At 45.2% G+C, this 14,174-nt stretch overlaps 1 protein-coding gene across 9 annotated transcripts in view; it reads left to right on the forward strand.

Moving 5' to 3' along the window:
• Positions 1–14,174, forward strand: part of KIAA0319L (KIAA0319 like) — a 127,170-nt gene that overhangs the window by 102,384 nt on the left and 10,612 nt on the right. For all 9 annotated transcript variants that reach the window (XM_059690241.1, XM_059690234.1, XM_059690235.1 and 6 more), the window contains 7 exons: positions 1,672–1,900; positions 4,000–4,123; positions 4,730–4,862; positions 6,842–6,990; positions 8,293–8,444; positions 8,805–8,943; positions 10,621–10,780. In XM_059690241.1, the coding sequence (XP_059546224.1) occupies positions 1,672–1,900; positions 4,000–4,123; positions 4,730–4,862; positions 6,842–6,990; positions 8,293–8,444; positions 8,805–8,943; positions 10,621–10,780 (1,086 nt within the window). The remainder of the gene's footprint in view (positions 1–1,671; positions 1,901–3,999; positions 4,124–4,729; positions 4,863–6,841; positions 6,991–8,292; positions 8,445–8,804; positions 8,944–10,620; positions 10,781–14,174) is intronic.

The raw sequence follows: 14,174 nt of genomic DNA on the forward strand, positions 1-14,174 counted from the left end.
CTGAGCTCTTTGCAAGTAGAAGGCCATTTAAACCTTATAAAAAATATTGTAATTACTCTTATTTTATAGATTAGAAAATTTAGGTACCAAGAGGTTAAGTAACTTGCCCAAGGTCACAAAAGCAGTCTGAGCTTTTAACCAAGGTTAAAAACAGCGTTTCAGATGGATAGGGTGTTAGGGATCTATTCTTTTTTTCTAAACCTCAGTCTATGAACTGACGGGGTTGAGTTTGATTAGCATTAAGGTCCAATCTGATTCCACTCATTTCTCTACTGTGCTTCTACATGGCAGTACATGGCAGTATCCTTTTTCCCAGCCCTGTGGTCAGCTGCTATTTGTTTCCAGGATTCTTGCATGTAAGCCAGGGACTGAGGTAAAAGTCAGTAATGGGCAGCTTCTATTTTGCTACCTATCTATAACTTGCTTTTATTCTGAAATAGGAGACAAATAGTGTATGTAAAAAACAAAAAACTGAAAACAATAGGAAAACTGGAAAAAAAAAAGGAAAGTTCTGTGGATTTTTCTTCTGATGTTTGTTGATTTGCATGTCTACTAGTATGTATCTGAGGTTTTTGTACTCTTTCTCAAGGCTGTAATACCAAAAATCCCCTTCAGACCATAGGAAAAGGTGAGGCTGTGGGGAAAAAACCCCACAGATGCCTGGCTCTATCTGTGGCTGCTGGTGAGATTTAAACAAATGACATGTCTTTTTTATGCTTTTTATCTTTCTGTCAGCAAAATGGAAGGAGCCCAAACCTCCTTGCTTGCTTATGCTCACATTTTGAGGTGGTAAGAGCAGCTTTAGGCTGTTCAGCTGGAAGGCATCATTTTGGTAAATGCCCTGTTCTTATAAATGAACATTATTTTTCTCTTTCAAATCCTGTTTCACACTGGCACAAACTGTGAGACTGTTGCATAGGAGAATTCATTTCCATCTTGGGCTCCTGTCTTACCACAGCCAGCCCTCTTAGTCCATCCCAGAGGCTGTCTGCTCAGGATGTCCATTCCTGTGAGTGTACATAGCCAAAAAGGATGGTGGGGAGGAGAGCCTGTTGCAGTCAGAGCACTAGTTAATGTAGTGTCTCTGTACCCCATAGGAATAGGGACCAGGGACTCTCTTAAGACTTGGTTTCTAGGCTTGGGAGTCAGAGAACTGGGCTTGCATCTTGGCTCAGAATGGGGTGCTGGGCAGGTTACTTAGCCTCTCTAAGACACTTGTAAATTGAGATTGATAATAGCTGTGAGGGCTAGATCAGACAATGCTTGTACGTTCCCAGCACACAGATACATGCAGGCAGCAGAGCAAAACAGCGCTGGAGACACACTGCCTGGACTCAGGTCCTAACTCCACTACTTTCAAGCGTGGGCGAGTTACTTGACCTCTCTCTGCCTTAGACCTTCATATGTGTAAGGAGTGAAATGAAGATAGGACTTTATAGAGCTGTTGTTTATTGAGTTGTAAACCACTTGGAACAGTGCCTGGTACACAGTGAACCCTTAGTCAGTGTTAGCTTCTAGTATTACTCTACCTTTCTAAGAGGAATGATAAGAATTGGTTACTAATTAGTAACCCTTCCACTTTGGTATTTCTTATTCTTGATTTTCAGTCGTCTTATGTTTCTTCTTTACTGAAAACCATTCCTGATTGCACTTCTCTCTCTGCCCTAATAGTTTGACTGTAGTAGACTCAGATGGAGCTACCAACTCGACCACTGCAAGCCTGACAGTGAACAAAGCTGTGGATTACCCCCCTGTGGCCAATGCAGGCCCCAACCAAGTAATCACCCTGCCCCAAAACTCCATCACGCTCTTTGGGAACCAGAGCACTGATGACCATGGCATCACCAGCTATGAGTGGTCACTCAGCCCCAGCAGCAAAGGGAAAGTGGTGGAGATGCAGGTAGGAGGGAAGAGTTTCTGTCTTTTCTTGCCCAGGGGAATTGGAGCTACTGGACTGGGTCACCTATCCAAGGCTTGTTCTTGCTGTATTTTAATGATCAGAGTCAGATTTGTGCATAGAATAATTGAATTTCTTTTTAAATCCAGAAAGTTTAAGGAGCCTTTAATTAACATACTATCAAAAACCTTTACCTTAAATGTTTAGTATCAGGGGAAAAGACTGGATGAGAAATGGTAGCTGCTCTAGGATAATTCTAGAGAACTATTTAGAAGCTGCATGGGTGTGAATCTTACAAATTGGAGTAGATTGCCCAACTAGGTGGTGAGCTCTTCTCTGCAGATATTTAATAAGAGACTAGATCTGTCACCACACAGGTAACATAAGTAAGTAAAGAAAACTGGATGGGGTTGTGGTGAACCAGAGAACTTAATCCCTGACTAAAGGGGCCAGCTGCTTCTCAGGCCCAGCTGGCTGTGGCCAGATGGAAGTATGGTCCCATTATTATCAGGAAAACATAAATATAGACCTTTATGTGAAAGTTTACAACTTTTAGGACATATAGGCCAAACAAACTGTCTGCAAGAGGCTGTCAGGTTTTCCCACAGTTCTAAAGTTCCTGTATTGGAGTTTGTTCTAAGTTATATGTAATGTTCCTTGTGACACTCAGGAGTCTATGTTTCTAGATTTGAGGCATGACTTAACCCTACCAGACCGCTGTGCCGATTTTTTGGTAATTTCTGAATCTGCCGCTATACCGCTGTATCTAATTTTCGGTACTTTGCCTAGTATGTGAAAAAATGCGTAGACCTATTTTTCTACAATGTCTCCAAGTTCCATCTTATTCTAACCACTTGTTTGCATGTAACTAACATTTTTCTGTATCATGTTGGTTTTTTCTCTTTAATGCTCAGGAGCCCAGGTATAGGGGACAGTTAGGTTCAGGGCCTCAGGTCTGGTAGACTTAAAGCTCACATTTCACCTGGGTTTAGTTTAAGTATTGTGTTGGGTTTCTCTATTGCTGCAGAATCTGCACAAATCTGTAAGGGTTAGCGTAGCATTACATAGCATCTGGAATTGCTGCCATGTTTTATTGAGCACTTCATTAGGATCACTGTGCAGCCTTCGTAGGAAGAACACTTTTAAAAATTGTGTTATATATTCACTAGAGGCCCTGTGCACGAAATTCGTGCACGGGGGCGGGGGTGTCCCTTAGCCTGGCCTGCACCCTCTCCAATCCGGGACCCCTTGGGGGATATTCTAAACCAGCAGTTGGACATCCCTCTCACAATCTGGGACTGCTGGCTCCTAACCACTTGCCTGCCTGCCTGCCTGATTGCCCCTAACCGCTTCTGCCTGCCAGCCTGATCGCCCCCTAACTGCTCCCCTGCTGGGCTGATTGATGCCTAAATGCTCCCCTGCTGGCCCAATCGCCCCCCAACTGCCCTCCCCTGCCGGCCCAATCACCCCAAACTGCCCTCCCCTGCTGGCTCAATCACCCCCAACTGCCCTCCCTTGCAGGTCTGATTGCCCCCAACTGCCCTCCCCTGCTGGCTCAATGTTCCCAACTGCCCTCCCCTGCTGGCTCAATGTTCCCAACTGCCCCACCCCCCACCCCCGCCGGCCTGGTCGCCCCACGCAGCCTGCTATTTAGTCATTTGGTCATCCCTCACTAACCCGCTGCTGGCCTGGTCACCCCATGCAGCCTGCTGTTTGGTCGTTACTGTCACTGTGATGGCATCCTGGACAATTTACATATTCCTCTATTAGTATAGATGGTCTTCTTTCTGCCTTGGGTCTTAGAGGGTGATCTTGGTTATCTTTGTACATTTCCCTATATTCCCCTCCCTTGTGAGAGCTCTGATTTTATTTGAAACTGCTGCTGTGTCAGGGAGGGTTGTTCCCTTTAGGGGAGAAACTTTTTAACAAGATGTCCCATAGCGTCTGATCCAGCATTCACTAATTTTGCTGAATTCTAGGAGGTAGTAGCCTAGTACCAATAAGTTTAGAAAACTGGGTAAGTCTCGTAGACCCAAGCAGGACTTAGCATATGATGTGATTCTGGGAGGCTGCTTTTTCATGGTCTGTGTTTCTATATCCAGGGCGTTAGAACACCAGTCCTGCAGCTCTCTGCCATGCAAGAAGGAGACTACACGTACCAGCTAACAGTGACCGACACCATAGGACAGCAGGCCACCGCTCAAGTGACTGTTATTGTGCAGCCTGGTAAGTCCCAACCTGGAGGTGCAGGCTCTTCTATTGGCTGGTCCCTTTAACCTTGGGGAGAAGAGGGTTTGGATTCTGAGGTGTACGAGGGAGCAGTAGGAGGCGCCAGTCCACGGAGCCCCTGGCAGCTTCTATTGTCCCAGTAACTTCTGTTGTTCAGCCCCTAGCTAGAGAGAAAGAGTAGTTACAGCCTCAGCTTAGCCCTTGCCCTGGGCTAGTTAATTGCCTTCAAGGGGACATAAAAGGTTGAGTCTCTGCCATCCCAAATCCTATCATGTGTCTTTTAAGGACCAGCTTCAAGCCTACTTCCTTAAGAAAGCCCTGTTGTATCACTCAGACCCTTTCCTTTGAACTCCTGGAGCATTATATTTCCCATTTAGCACGGCATTGTAACTTCAGTAGGTTCTGCCACGTTCTTTCAGGAGTGTTCCATTCTGCATTGTGAGTTTCCTGGTCATACCCTAGTACATATCTGTCCCACAGTATCTGACCATTCTCTGGGCAGAGAGGCAGAGTCTTCATGGCTTCCAGAATATATGTCCCAATGGATCCTCTCCTTTCCCAACTGCACTGCCTGCTTTTGACCCGTATGTCTCTATCTTCTAGAAAACAATAAGCCGCCACGGGCAGATGCAGGCCCAGATAAAGAGCTGACCCTTCCCATGGATAGCACAACCTTGGATGGTAGCAAAAGCTCAGATGATCAGAAAATTATCTCGTATCTCTGGGAAAAAACACAGTGAGTATTGACACAAAGCCTTACTTATTATGCAAAGACTCCAGACATTTGCAGAGCAAGGTTTTACTTATTTTTTTTTAGTGTACTTGCTGTGCCCTGACCTGGTGGCTCAGTTGGTTGTAGCATCATCCCATACACCAAAAGGTTGCAGGTTTGATCCCCATTTGGGGCATGTACAGAGGTCACTGGTCGATGTTTTTCTCCCCCACCCCCTCTCTCCCTCCCTCCCTTCTTCAGTCTCTAAAAATCAATAGAAATAAACAAATTTAAAAATTAATTAAAATATTCTCAGGCAAGGATTAAAAAAAATTTTTTTTAAGTACTTACTTGCTCTTGTTGGCTTATTCAAGGGGGCTGTGACTGAGAAAGGTTTGCAATGCCAAACTTCAACACTAAGAAAATTATATAAGATAATTTTTGTAAGAAATAAAGAATGCTTACCATCAGCTAGTCCCCAGGTAGTATTTTGCAGTCCTGGTGCTTTTACAGGTGTAATCCATCTGCTGAAATGCATAGTTTAATTACACTTGAGAGGCAGGATGGAAGGGGTAATGGAGCAGAAAAATACTGTTGCTCAAAATTAACTGGGTAAGGCTGGCAGGGGGACGGGGCAGAGCAGCTATCAAGGAGAATTGAAAATTCATCTACAAAATGAAAGCATTACTCTATTACTATATCCTTGAAGACCACACTTACCAACTACATTAGCCACAGGAGAAAGGCAGTGACCAAATAATACTAATTAAAATGGAATCACCTAATTGAACCATTCCTGGCTCTCACAGTTTCTTTCAGCTCCTTTAAACCATAACAACCGGAACTCAAAAGTAGTGAAAGAATTCCAAGGAAGAGTTAAAAGTTAAAAAGGAGTTAATTTCTCTGTTTCCAAATGTAGCAATCATAGAACAGACTGGGTGTTTTGTTTTTGGTCAGGGGCATTAGAGGTGGATGGGAAAGGGCTGTAATTGGACTACAGAAACTAACTATTGGTGAGTTGGATTCTAGAAATTATTTTTCTCAGCTCTTGTTTCTATCTTTTGGAGAACCTAATCTTTCTTCTTCAGCCCCATGTGTTTTAATTATAAGTATTGAAGATACTAGTGATGAATCTTTTGGTTGAGTTTTATTCGTGTTTACAGCAGAAATAATGCTTATTAGCAAGCTTCATTGGGGAGAATCTGTTTCGGGAGGGGCTATTAGAGTCAGAGGTCATAAGTTTAAATAGCAAAACAAAACAGAAAAGTCTACAGATTTCTCTGATTGTCCTGTAGTTTTAAGGAAAGCTCTGAGGTGTTTTAACCCTTGAGCAGGACTCGAGTGTGTGCAGCGTTGTGCCTGGGCAGCTGATACACAGCTCACTTGCCTGCTGCAGGCTGCTGAGTGAGGCCCCAGGGGAGAAGGAAGGATGCCCGGAGTGCCAGGTCCCCTGTGGTCCCTGTCTGGGAGCTGGCGGGAGCTTTGCTTTCAGAGCTACTGGGAAGAGGATGCTTTCGCCCTGAGAATTCCTCTGCAGCTTTGGCCCACTTCCTTTGTCTGACTTTTCAGCAAGAGTGAGTTTGGCATATGATTAAGAAATGTGTTTTGCTTCTTTGCTGGCAAGAGCTGGACCAACTACTGGGCCAGAAATACTTTTCAGAAACATCACTATGAAATCATTCTTTTGATCAGAGACCTGCTTAGAACACTTTCTTCCTTTTACAAACTGGAACAGCGAAGAGTTTAATGTTCTAGAAGCTCATATAAAGGATAAAGCTAAATCTGTTTGAAAACTGGTGAATGGAATTTTCTGATCAGCAGGTAGCCTGGATTGTGGGGCCAAATGACACTCTGTCCAAATGGAATATTTTAAAACTTGTCCTCTCAAGGTCTGGGAAACAATAGTTCATGTCTGAGGCAGTAATTGTCGGCACCTGCTGAGTCAGGGCCACGAGAGCAGCAAACGGGTACAACTCCAGCCTCTGGTTTCTCTCTTTGTCCAGGGGACCTGATGGGGTGCAGCTCGAGAAGGCTAACAGCAGTGTCGCCACTGTGACGGGGTTGCAAGTGGGAACCTACGTGTTCACTTTGACTGTCAAAGATGAGAGGAACCTGCAAAGCCAGAGCTCTGTGAATGTCATTGTCAAAGAAGGTACCTCCCCACCTCGGGTTGGTGCAGCAGCCTCAGGATTAGATAACTGAGGAATCATCATCTCTTGTTTGGCTGCAGAAATTGATTTAGAGACAGGGTGTGGGGAAGAAAGTTGGGGTAAGGGCAGCTGATACTTGCTTTTTTAAAACAATCTTCATTGAGAGTGGTTGTAAGGTGATTTTTCATTTCTTACATTCCCCTCTCTCCCTTTCTCCTTTCCTTCATTCTCTATTGAATAGGGAAAGAATTAAGTTTTTTCCCCTTTGCATTTTTATTTTGCCTCTGCTGCTAAGTCCTGGGGTTTCTGTGACTCTCCCACTAGCTACAGTGACACCTGCTGTCAGACTTCAGAATGACTGTCCTGCACTGTAGCTTTCTGTGCTTTTCCTATGAACCTGCACACTGAAGCCAACGTGAGACAAGAGTTGATTTGCCTTGCTCTGGTTTGTAGGCTCATGATCAGTAATGGCCTCGAGAGAGGGCTCTAAGCTGACAGTAGGAAAAACCATCAGATATACAGATGCCCTTCATTTGCAATATCCTGAGCTCAGTTAACACTAGAGAGTACACACCTAAGTAAACAAAGCTGCAGGTGGGGCCCAGGTTGAGAGGCCTCTCTCTCCTTTTTCTCTATTAAAGTACTAAAGAAGGAATCAAAGAATATGCTCAGAGAATAACATTTTAACCCATATTTTAAAGAGAATTTGTGGTATCAGCTGGATGAAACCTAAACTCCAAGGCTTTAATCCAGCTGTGGGCCTTTGTTTCCAATTATCATAAACCTCCAGAGGACAGAAATGGGTTCCTTTCAGGGAGGCTGCTGTGGGAATGTAGGAGGAAACTACCCTTGTCCCCTCTGTTGTATGGTGTCAGAGAGCATTTCTCTCTCCGCCGCTTTAAATCTACATCTTTAGCCCTGGCCGGTTGCTCGGTGGTTAGTGTCAGCCTGTGGACTGAGGGGCCTGGGTTCAATTCCTGTCAAGGGCACACACCTCAGTTGCAGGCTCGATCCCTGGCTCCGGTCAGGATGCGTGTGGGAGGCAACCAACCAGTGTGTCTCTCACATCTATGTTTCTCTCTCCGTCTCTATCCCTCCTTTTTACTCTCTAAAAATCAATGGAAAAAATATCCTTGGGTAAGGATTTATAAAAAAATAAAAATAAAAAATATATGCTGTGAGTTGCTGGCATGGATAGACTCCTGAAACAGTTCTCCATTTAACTCCCCATAAACATTTTAAAGAAGCATTTCTTTCCCCCCGCCTAGAATATTATATGATGTCAATGATTTCTCTTTGCTTAGAAACGAACAAACCACCTATAGCCAAGATAACTGGGAATGTGGTGATAACCTTGCCCACAGACACAGCCGAGCTGGATGGTTCCAAGTCCTCAGATGACAAGGGAATAGTCAGCTACCTCTGGACTCGAGATGAGGGGAGCCCAGCAGCAGGGGTAAGTGTGCCAGGGGCTAGAGAGCAACACATGTTCCAAGGGGTGAGATGGGAGAGGAGGCTGAGCCAGATAGTCTACTGTTTTAACCAAGTGGTTCCTTATATCAAACCTGATTGCTCTCTGAAATCCAGGGAGGTTAAATGACTTGCCTAGGGTCACTCTGCAAGCTGTCGTGGCACAGGGTGAGTTTCTCTTCCCTAACCTGAGCAGCCATGGGCTGCAGTGCTATTACAGAGCAGAAGCTGCCAGAGGTGAAGCAGTCTAGCTCAGAGGGGGCTTAGTGGTGACAGAGCAGCAACGGAGTCCACAGAAGGAGTTTGTTTTGTTTTGCAAACATAGCCATGTTATTCAACCCCACAGGAGGTGTTAAATCACTCTGACCACCACCCTATCCTCTTTCTTTCCAACCTGGTCGAGGGAACCTACACATTTCATCTGAAAGTGACTGATGCGAAGGGTGAGAGTAACACAGACCAGACCACTGTGGAGGTGAAACCTGGTGAGTTCATTTAGTGATGAGACTGAGTGGAATTGCTGGATAAGCCAAGCAGGGATTCCATCCTGAGACACCTTCTCCCCAGCATGGACAGAGCCAGTTTTTTAAAAAATCTAGAAACCCCAAGCTGAAAAATCCTTAGAGTCTGTCTGTTCCAGCATTACCTCTCCTACCCACACAGGAATATGGACCTCCTCCTACTCATCTCAGATGGAGAAACAGAAACTCAGGGTGGTTGTGTCAGAGCCAGGCCTTTGTGCCCAAGTCCAGCACTTCCTGCTCTACATGTGACTGATGGGAGAGGGTACCCTGGGGATCTGAGCACAGGAATAACTTGAGTCATGATGTCTCATCAACACCCAAATGCAGAAAACATTTATTTTTATAAGTTGAGCCTCAGGCTTTTTCTGACAATCCAGGGAAGGTAAAGTAACTGGTGTCCTCTACATTTTTCAGGTTTGCAGAAATAAAATTTCTTTCTTAAATAGAACCATGTTTTTATTTTGCTTTGAGGCTAATTTGGTTTTAGAGAGGAAGTGAGTGTGGAGTGGGGTAGAGCTTGATAAATTTCTGAGCATCTGATGAGGAGGATTAACTTTAAACCCGCTCTTTATTATCTAGGCCAAACCTGTGTATCGGTATCTTAGATGGGAAGGATCTTGGCAGGTCTTCCAGTCCTTGTCCCATCTCTCTGAAGGACGACAGCCAAGTCACTATAAAGTCTCTTCTATGGTCCTAGCTGGTTTGACTCAGTGGATAGAGCATTGGCCTGGGGAACAAAGGGTCCTGGGTTCGATTCTGGTTGGGGGCACATATCTCGGTTGCAGTCTCCTCCCTGGCCAGGGCCCTGGTCAGGGCACAAGCAGGAGGCAACCAGTCGATGTGTTTCTCTCACATTGATGTTTCTCTCTGTCTTTCCCTCTCTGCTCCAATCTCTTTAAAAGATCAATGGAAAAAATATCCTTGGGTGAGGATTAAAACAAACAAAAAATCTCTTCTGTATTTAAAATCAGATCACATTGTCCACTAATTGTGTAAATTATACATCAGAACAGGCAAATGTTGCATTCAAGTGTGTGAATAAAGTATTCTGAATAATCACTGAACTTCCAAGTGTAGATCAGTCTTTAGGATATAATCGAAAGGAAAGCACAATGGTTTCCCAGTTCTCAGTTGTAAAAACACCATGTAGCTGTGTGAGGTGGCTCTAAGGAAATCCTTGATTCTGGGATCCTTGTGCCAGATTTCTTTTGTGTTGACTGTTTTCAAACCTACAGGCAGATGCATTGCCATTATTGATAAGAAGGTTGAGATGGGCATTTTCCCTCTCATTGTTGTAGACAAGTCCCTGAAAATCAGATGTGGATCAGGAGAGGTTGCTAGATAAGCCTACCCACCCTGAAGAGTTCAGCAAAGCCAGTTGAGGAGAGGCTTTCAAAACAAGTGTTTCTCTCTCTCTCTCCAACTCCCTTCACTAAACCCTGTTGCCTCCCTGATCGCCCCAGCACCACATGGTGGTAATTCTCAGGTTGACATAGGGACCAAGAGTCCTTTCGAAGCTCCAACACCGTTTCTGAACGCTCTCATTCCTTCCTCTCCTGTGCCAAAGCACATGCACAGTGGTGGGTCTGTGTTACCTCTCCTGCTTCTAAAGCCATCACTGATCCACATGCTTTCCAGATCCCAGGAAAAACAACCTGGTGGAGATCATCTTGGATGTCAACGTCAGTCAGCTGACTGAGAGGCTGAAGGGGATGTTCATCCGCCAGATTGGGGTCCTCCTGGGGGTGCTGGATTCCGACATCATTGTGCAAAAGATTCAGCCCTACACGGAACAGAGGTAGCTGGGCAATGAATGGGGGGAGAAAAGAAAGACCAACGCCTCCTCCCTCCCCCTGGGCTTTGTGACTGAGCTGAGAGATAGTGTGGGTAGATAGAGAAGAGTGGGCTCTCTGACCAGGAACCACTCATGGTGTACATTTCTTTAATGAGCTCCTCTCTTCTGATGGTGTCACATGCTCTGTGCTAGACACTGCTGCAGGGTGCCAGGGCACCAGGTCAGAAGAGGTCCGTTATGTTTGAAGGCCGTTCTAGTAGGGGAAATAAGTAAACATCAGTACAGAGTGGGTTTGACAGAATGTGTGGTATCGTGGAGGCACAGAGGCAAGGGTAACTAATTCTTCTGGAGGTTGGGGTAGGGGATAAGTCCAAAGATTTTTCCAGAAGTAAAACTTGCATTGGTCAAGCTTAGGGAAATCAGGAGGGAATTCAGAATGGGGGAACAGCATGAGCTGTGGTCCTATGGTGTGAAAGCACAACAATCCCTCTGGAAGAAATCACAGGTTCAGAGCTTACTGGGCCCCAGCATGTGGTGGAAGAGAAGACTGATGTGGAGACTGAGAATAGTCATATGCAAGTCAAGAAGTTTAAGTTTTGGGCTGGAGAACTCAAGTTAGTTTGTTTTATGTACCTGAAGTTTTTGTTTTGTTATTCAAGCAAGGAGATTGGTTGTTGTTTTATAAGGGAGTTCAGTAGTGTGAAGGCTAGACTGAAATACAGAGACCAAAGACTAGGAGACCAATCAGGAAGCTTTGGAGTAGTCTAGTAAAAAGGTAATAAAACCTGAATTAAGGTAGTTGCAATGGAAGCAGCAGAAGAGGAGAAGAAACTAAAAAGAAATTAAGGGGTAAATCAACAGGACTTGGGAGACCCTGTGAGGTATCAAACATGAGGCTTTGGGTTTGGATGCCTGAATAGATGTGAATGACATTAATTGAGATCAGGGATACAGAAAGAATCAGTTTCAAAGAAAAGATACTAAGTTCAGTTTTGACTGTTTAACTTGGTGTGTCTTATGGGTTGCATGGGGAGATGTTTCATCAGATAGTAGCAAGTATAGGCAGGAACTTGGGTGGAGGAATAGCCAGAGAGAGGGAGTCTGCATCCGAGCAGGAATCAAAGCCATGAGGACAGATGAGACACAGGGGGAGTGTCAAGAGGGCTGAGGACAGAGCTCAGGAGAACCCATATTTAACGAGGAAACAGAAAGAAGAGGCAGCAAAGGAAAGTAAGAAATAGCAGTCAGAGGGGTGGGAGGAAAACCAGGTGGGGCTGATCTGCTGTAAGTTAAGGAGGAAGGGGGAGGGGGCTGCCAAAGGATTCAGATGCTTACAGAGACGCAGGTGTGGTAAGAACACATTTTACTCAGATGTTGGGGGACAGAGGACAAATTCATCTTATGGTTTGAGGATACAGAGATGGGAAGTATAACAACTCTTTGAAAGGTTGATGCTGAAAATAACATGGGGGATAAGATCAAACGAACACCTTTAAAGACAGGAAATACTTGAACATTTTTACAGGCTGAGGCGCAGGTGCAGGGAAAGTAGACGGTGACGTTTAGAGGGTTGTAAAGGGGCGTAGGTCTTGGGGACTGGCCCCCATCAAGCTGGAACACCACTGTGGAGATAGAGGAAAGGAGGGAAAATGTGCTGTTAGGGTGAATTTATAGATAGAGAGGTTGAGGCTTGAGACCATTGGTGCCAACACCGTGTGTGTCTTCTCTGAAACTGGAGACAAGGCCTTCTGCTTGAGGAGGTGGGAATGAGATGGGCAGCATGAGGAAAGTGCTGAAGGTTGGGGGTAGCAGCTCCAGGAATGGGTGCTGGCGTGACCAATGTTGGTGTCTCAGCCAAGGTGAGAGCAGTGGTTCCCAGAATCACCTGGAGCTTTGATGAACATCATTACCCGAGCCTCACCCACAGATGATTTCACTTGGTCTAGAGCAGTGGTTGCCAGCCGGTGGTCCGTGAGGTCTGAAAGGTTGGCGATTGCTAGTCCAGAGCAATGGGTCCCAACGTGGGTGGGGCACATGCCCCACAGGGGCCCCACCCCATAACAAAGAAACAATTTCCGGAGGATGAGGCCCAGAAATCAGGATTTTAAAAAGATTCCCAGGTGATTCTAATGTGCAGCCAAGGTTGAGAACCACTGCTCTACGTGAATAGGAGTTCACTTTTTGAATAATAAGAATTAAATGCCACAGCGGGGCAGGGGGACATCAGGATTTTAGAGATACTTAGGTGAGGCATAGCCAAAAAAGGTTGGGAACCACTGGTCTAGAGTGAGGTCTGGGCACCTAAAATCTAAAAGCTCCCCAGGTGAACCTAACATGCGGCCAGGGTTCACTGGGTCAGACAGCATAGTGATTTAGGACTTGGGTTGTCAGCTCTGCTCAGCAGTCTGGGAGCAGGCAGGGATCGATCTAGCAGCTGGTGGTGTTGGCTGGATACAGGCAGTGGAAACAACGAGAGTGCTGGTCAGAGCATTGTGGAAGGGTTTGCTCGCAGACTTGCTGCCCCCGCATCAGGTGTGAGGGAAGAGAGGAGCATCACAGTGGCTGGGTTTCTGTCTTGGGTTTGGTTGGCTTAGTGGAGGAATGTTGGAGGGATTGGATACTGGGCGGGAGATAGTTAATATAGTGGGAAAGAGCACGGCCCTTCCACCAGACAGGTTACCTCCCCTCTCCAAACCTGTTCTAGCAGTAAAAATGCTCATACCCATTTTATAGGATTGTTATTGAGGATCCAATAAAGTAATGTTTGCATAGTCCCTAATGCACAGTAAGTGCCCAATTAATGGTTGTTAAAAGTTTATTTTGAGACATGTTGGATTCGAGGTGCCTGTGAATATCTAGGGCAGATATTCTAGCAAGAATTTAAAGATAAAGATTTGGTTACTCAGGAGAGATGGGGAGAGGAGTTAAAAGATTTGAGAGTTACTGGTATATAGACAGAAATTGAAACTACCCATGGTTTAGGTCACTATAAGAAAATGAGAAAAGGACCACAGATCTTTTATGGTAAAGATTTGTTTTGTGATTCTAGAATTTGTGTTACCCATTGTTAGCCTTCTTATGCAGCAAGCTTTTAAAAAGACTTCTATGCCAGTGCTTCCCAAACTTTTATGTCATACCACACAGGAAATTAGGCCATTTACATGGCACTTTGGGGTAAACAGTTACACTGTAAGCAACTGGTCCCATCCAGCTACACTCTGTGTGGAGGGCATCAGTATCTTAGGCACACCTATAAACCAATGTGACCCACTGCTTGGGAAGGTTCGGTCTGTGAGACTAACACGAAGTAAAAAAGCAGGCTTCTAAAAATGGAGGCCAAGCCATAGGAAACAGATTTGGTACCACCAGGTGTGAGTTCAAACATGGTCTGCCTTGG

Source organism: Myotis daubentonii, chromosome 3 (assembly GCF_963259705.1).
Source record: "Myotis daubentonii chromosome 3, mMyoDau2.1, whole genome shotgun sequence".
Lineage (NCBI taxonomy): Eukaryota > Metazoa > Chordata > Mammalia > Chiroptera > Vespertilionidae > Myotis > Myotis daubentonii.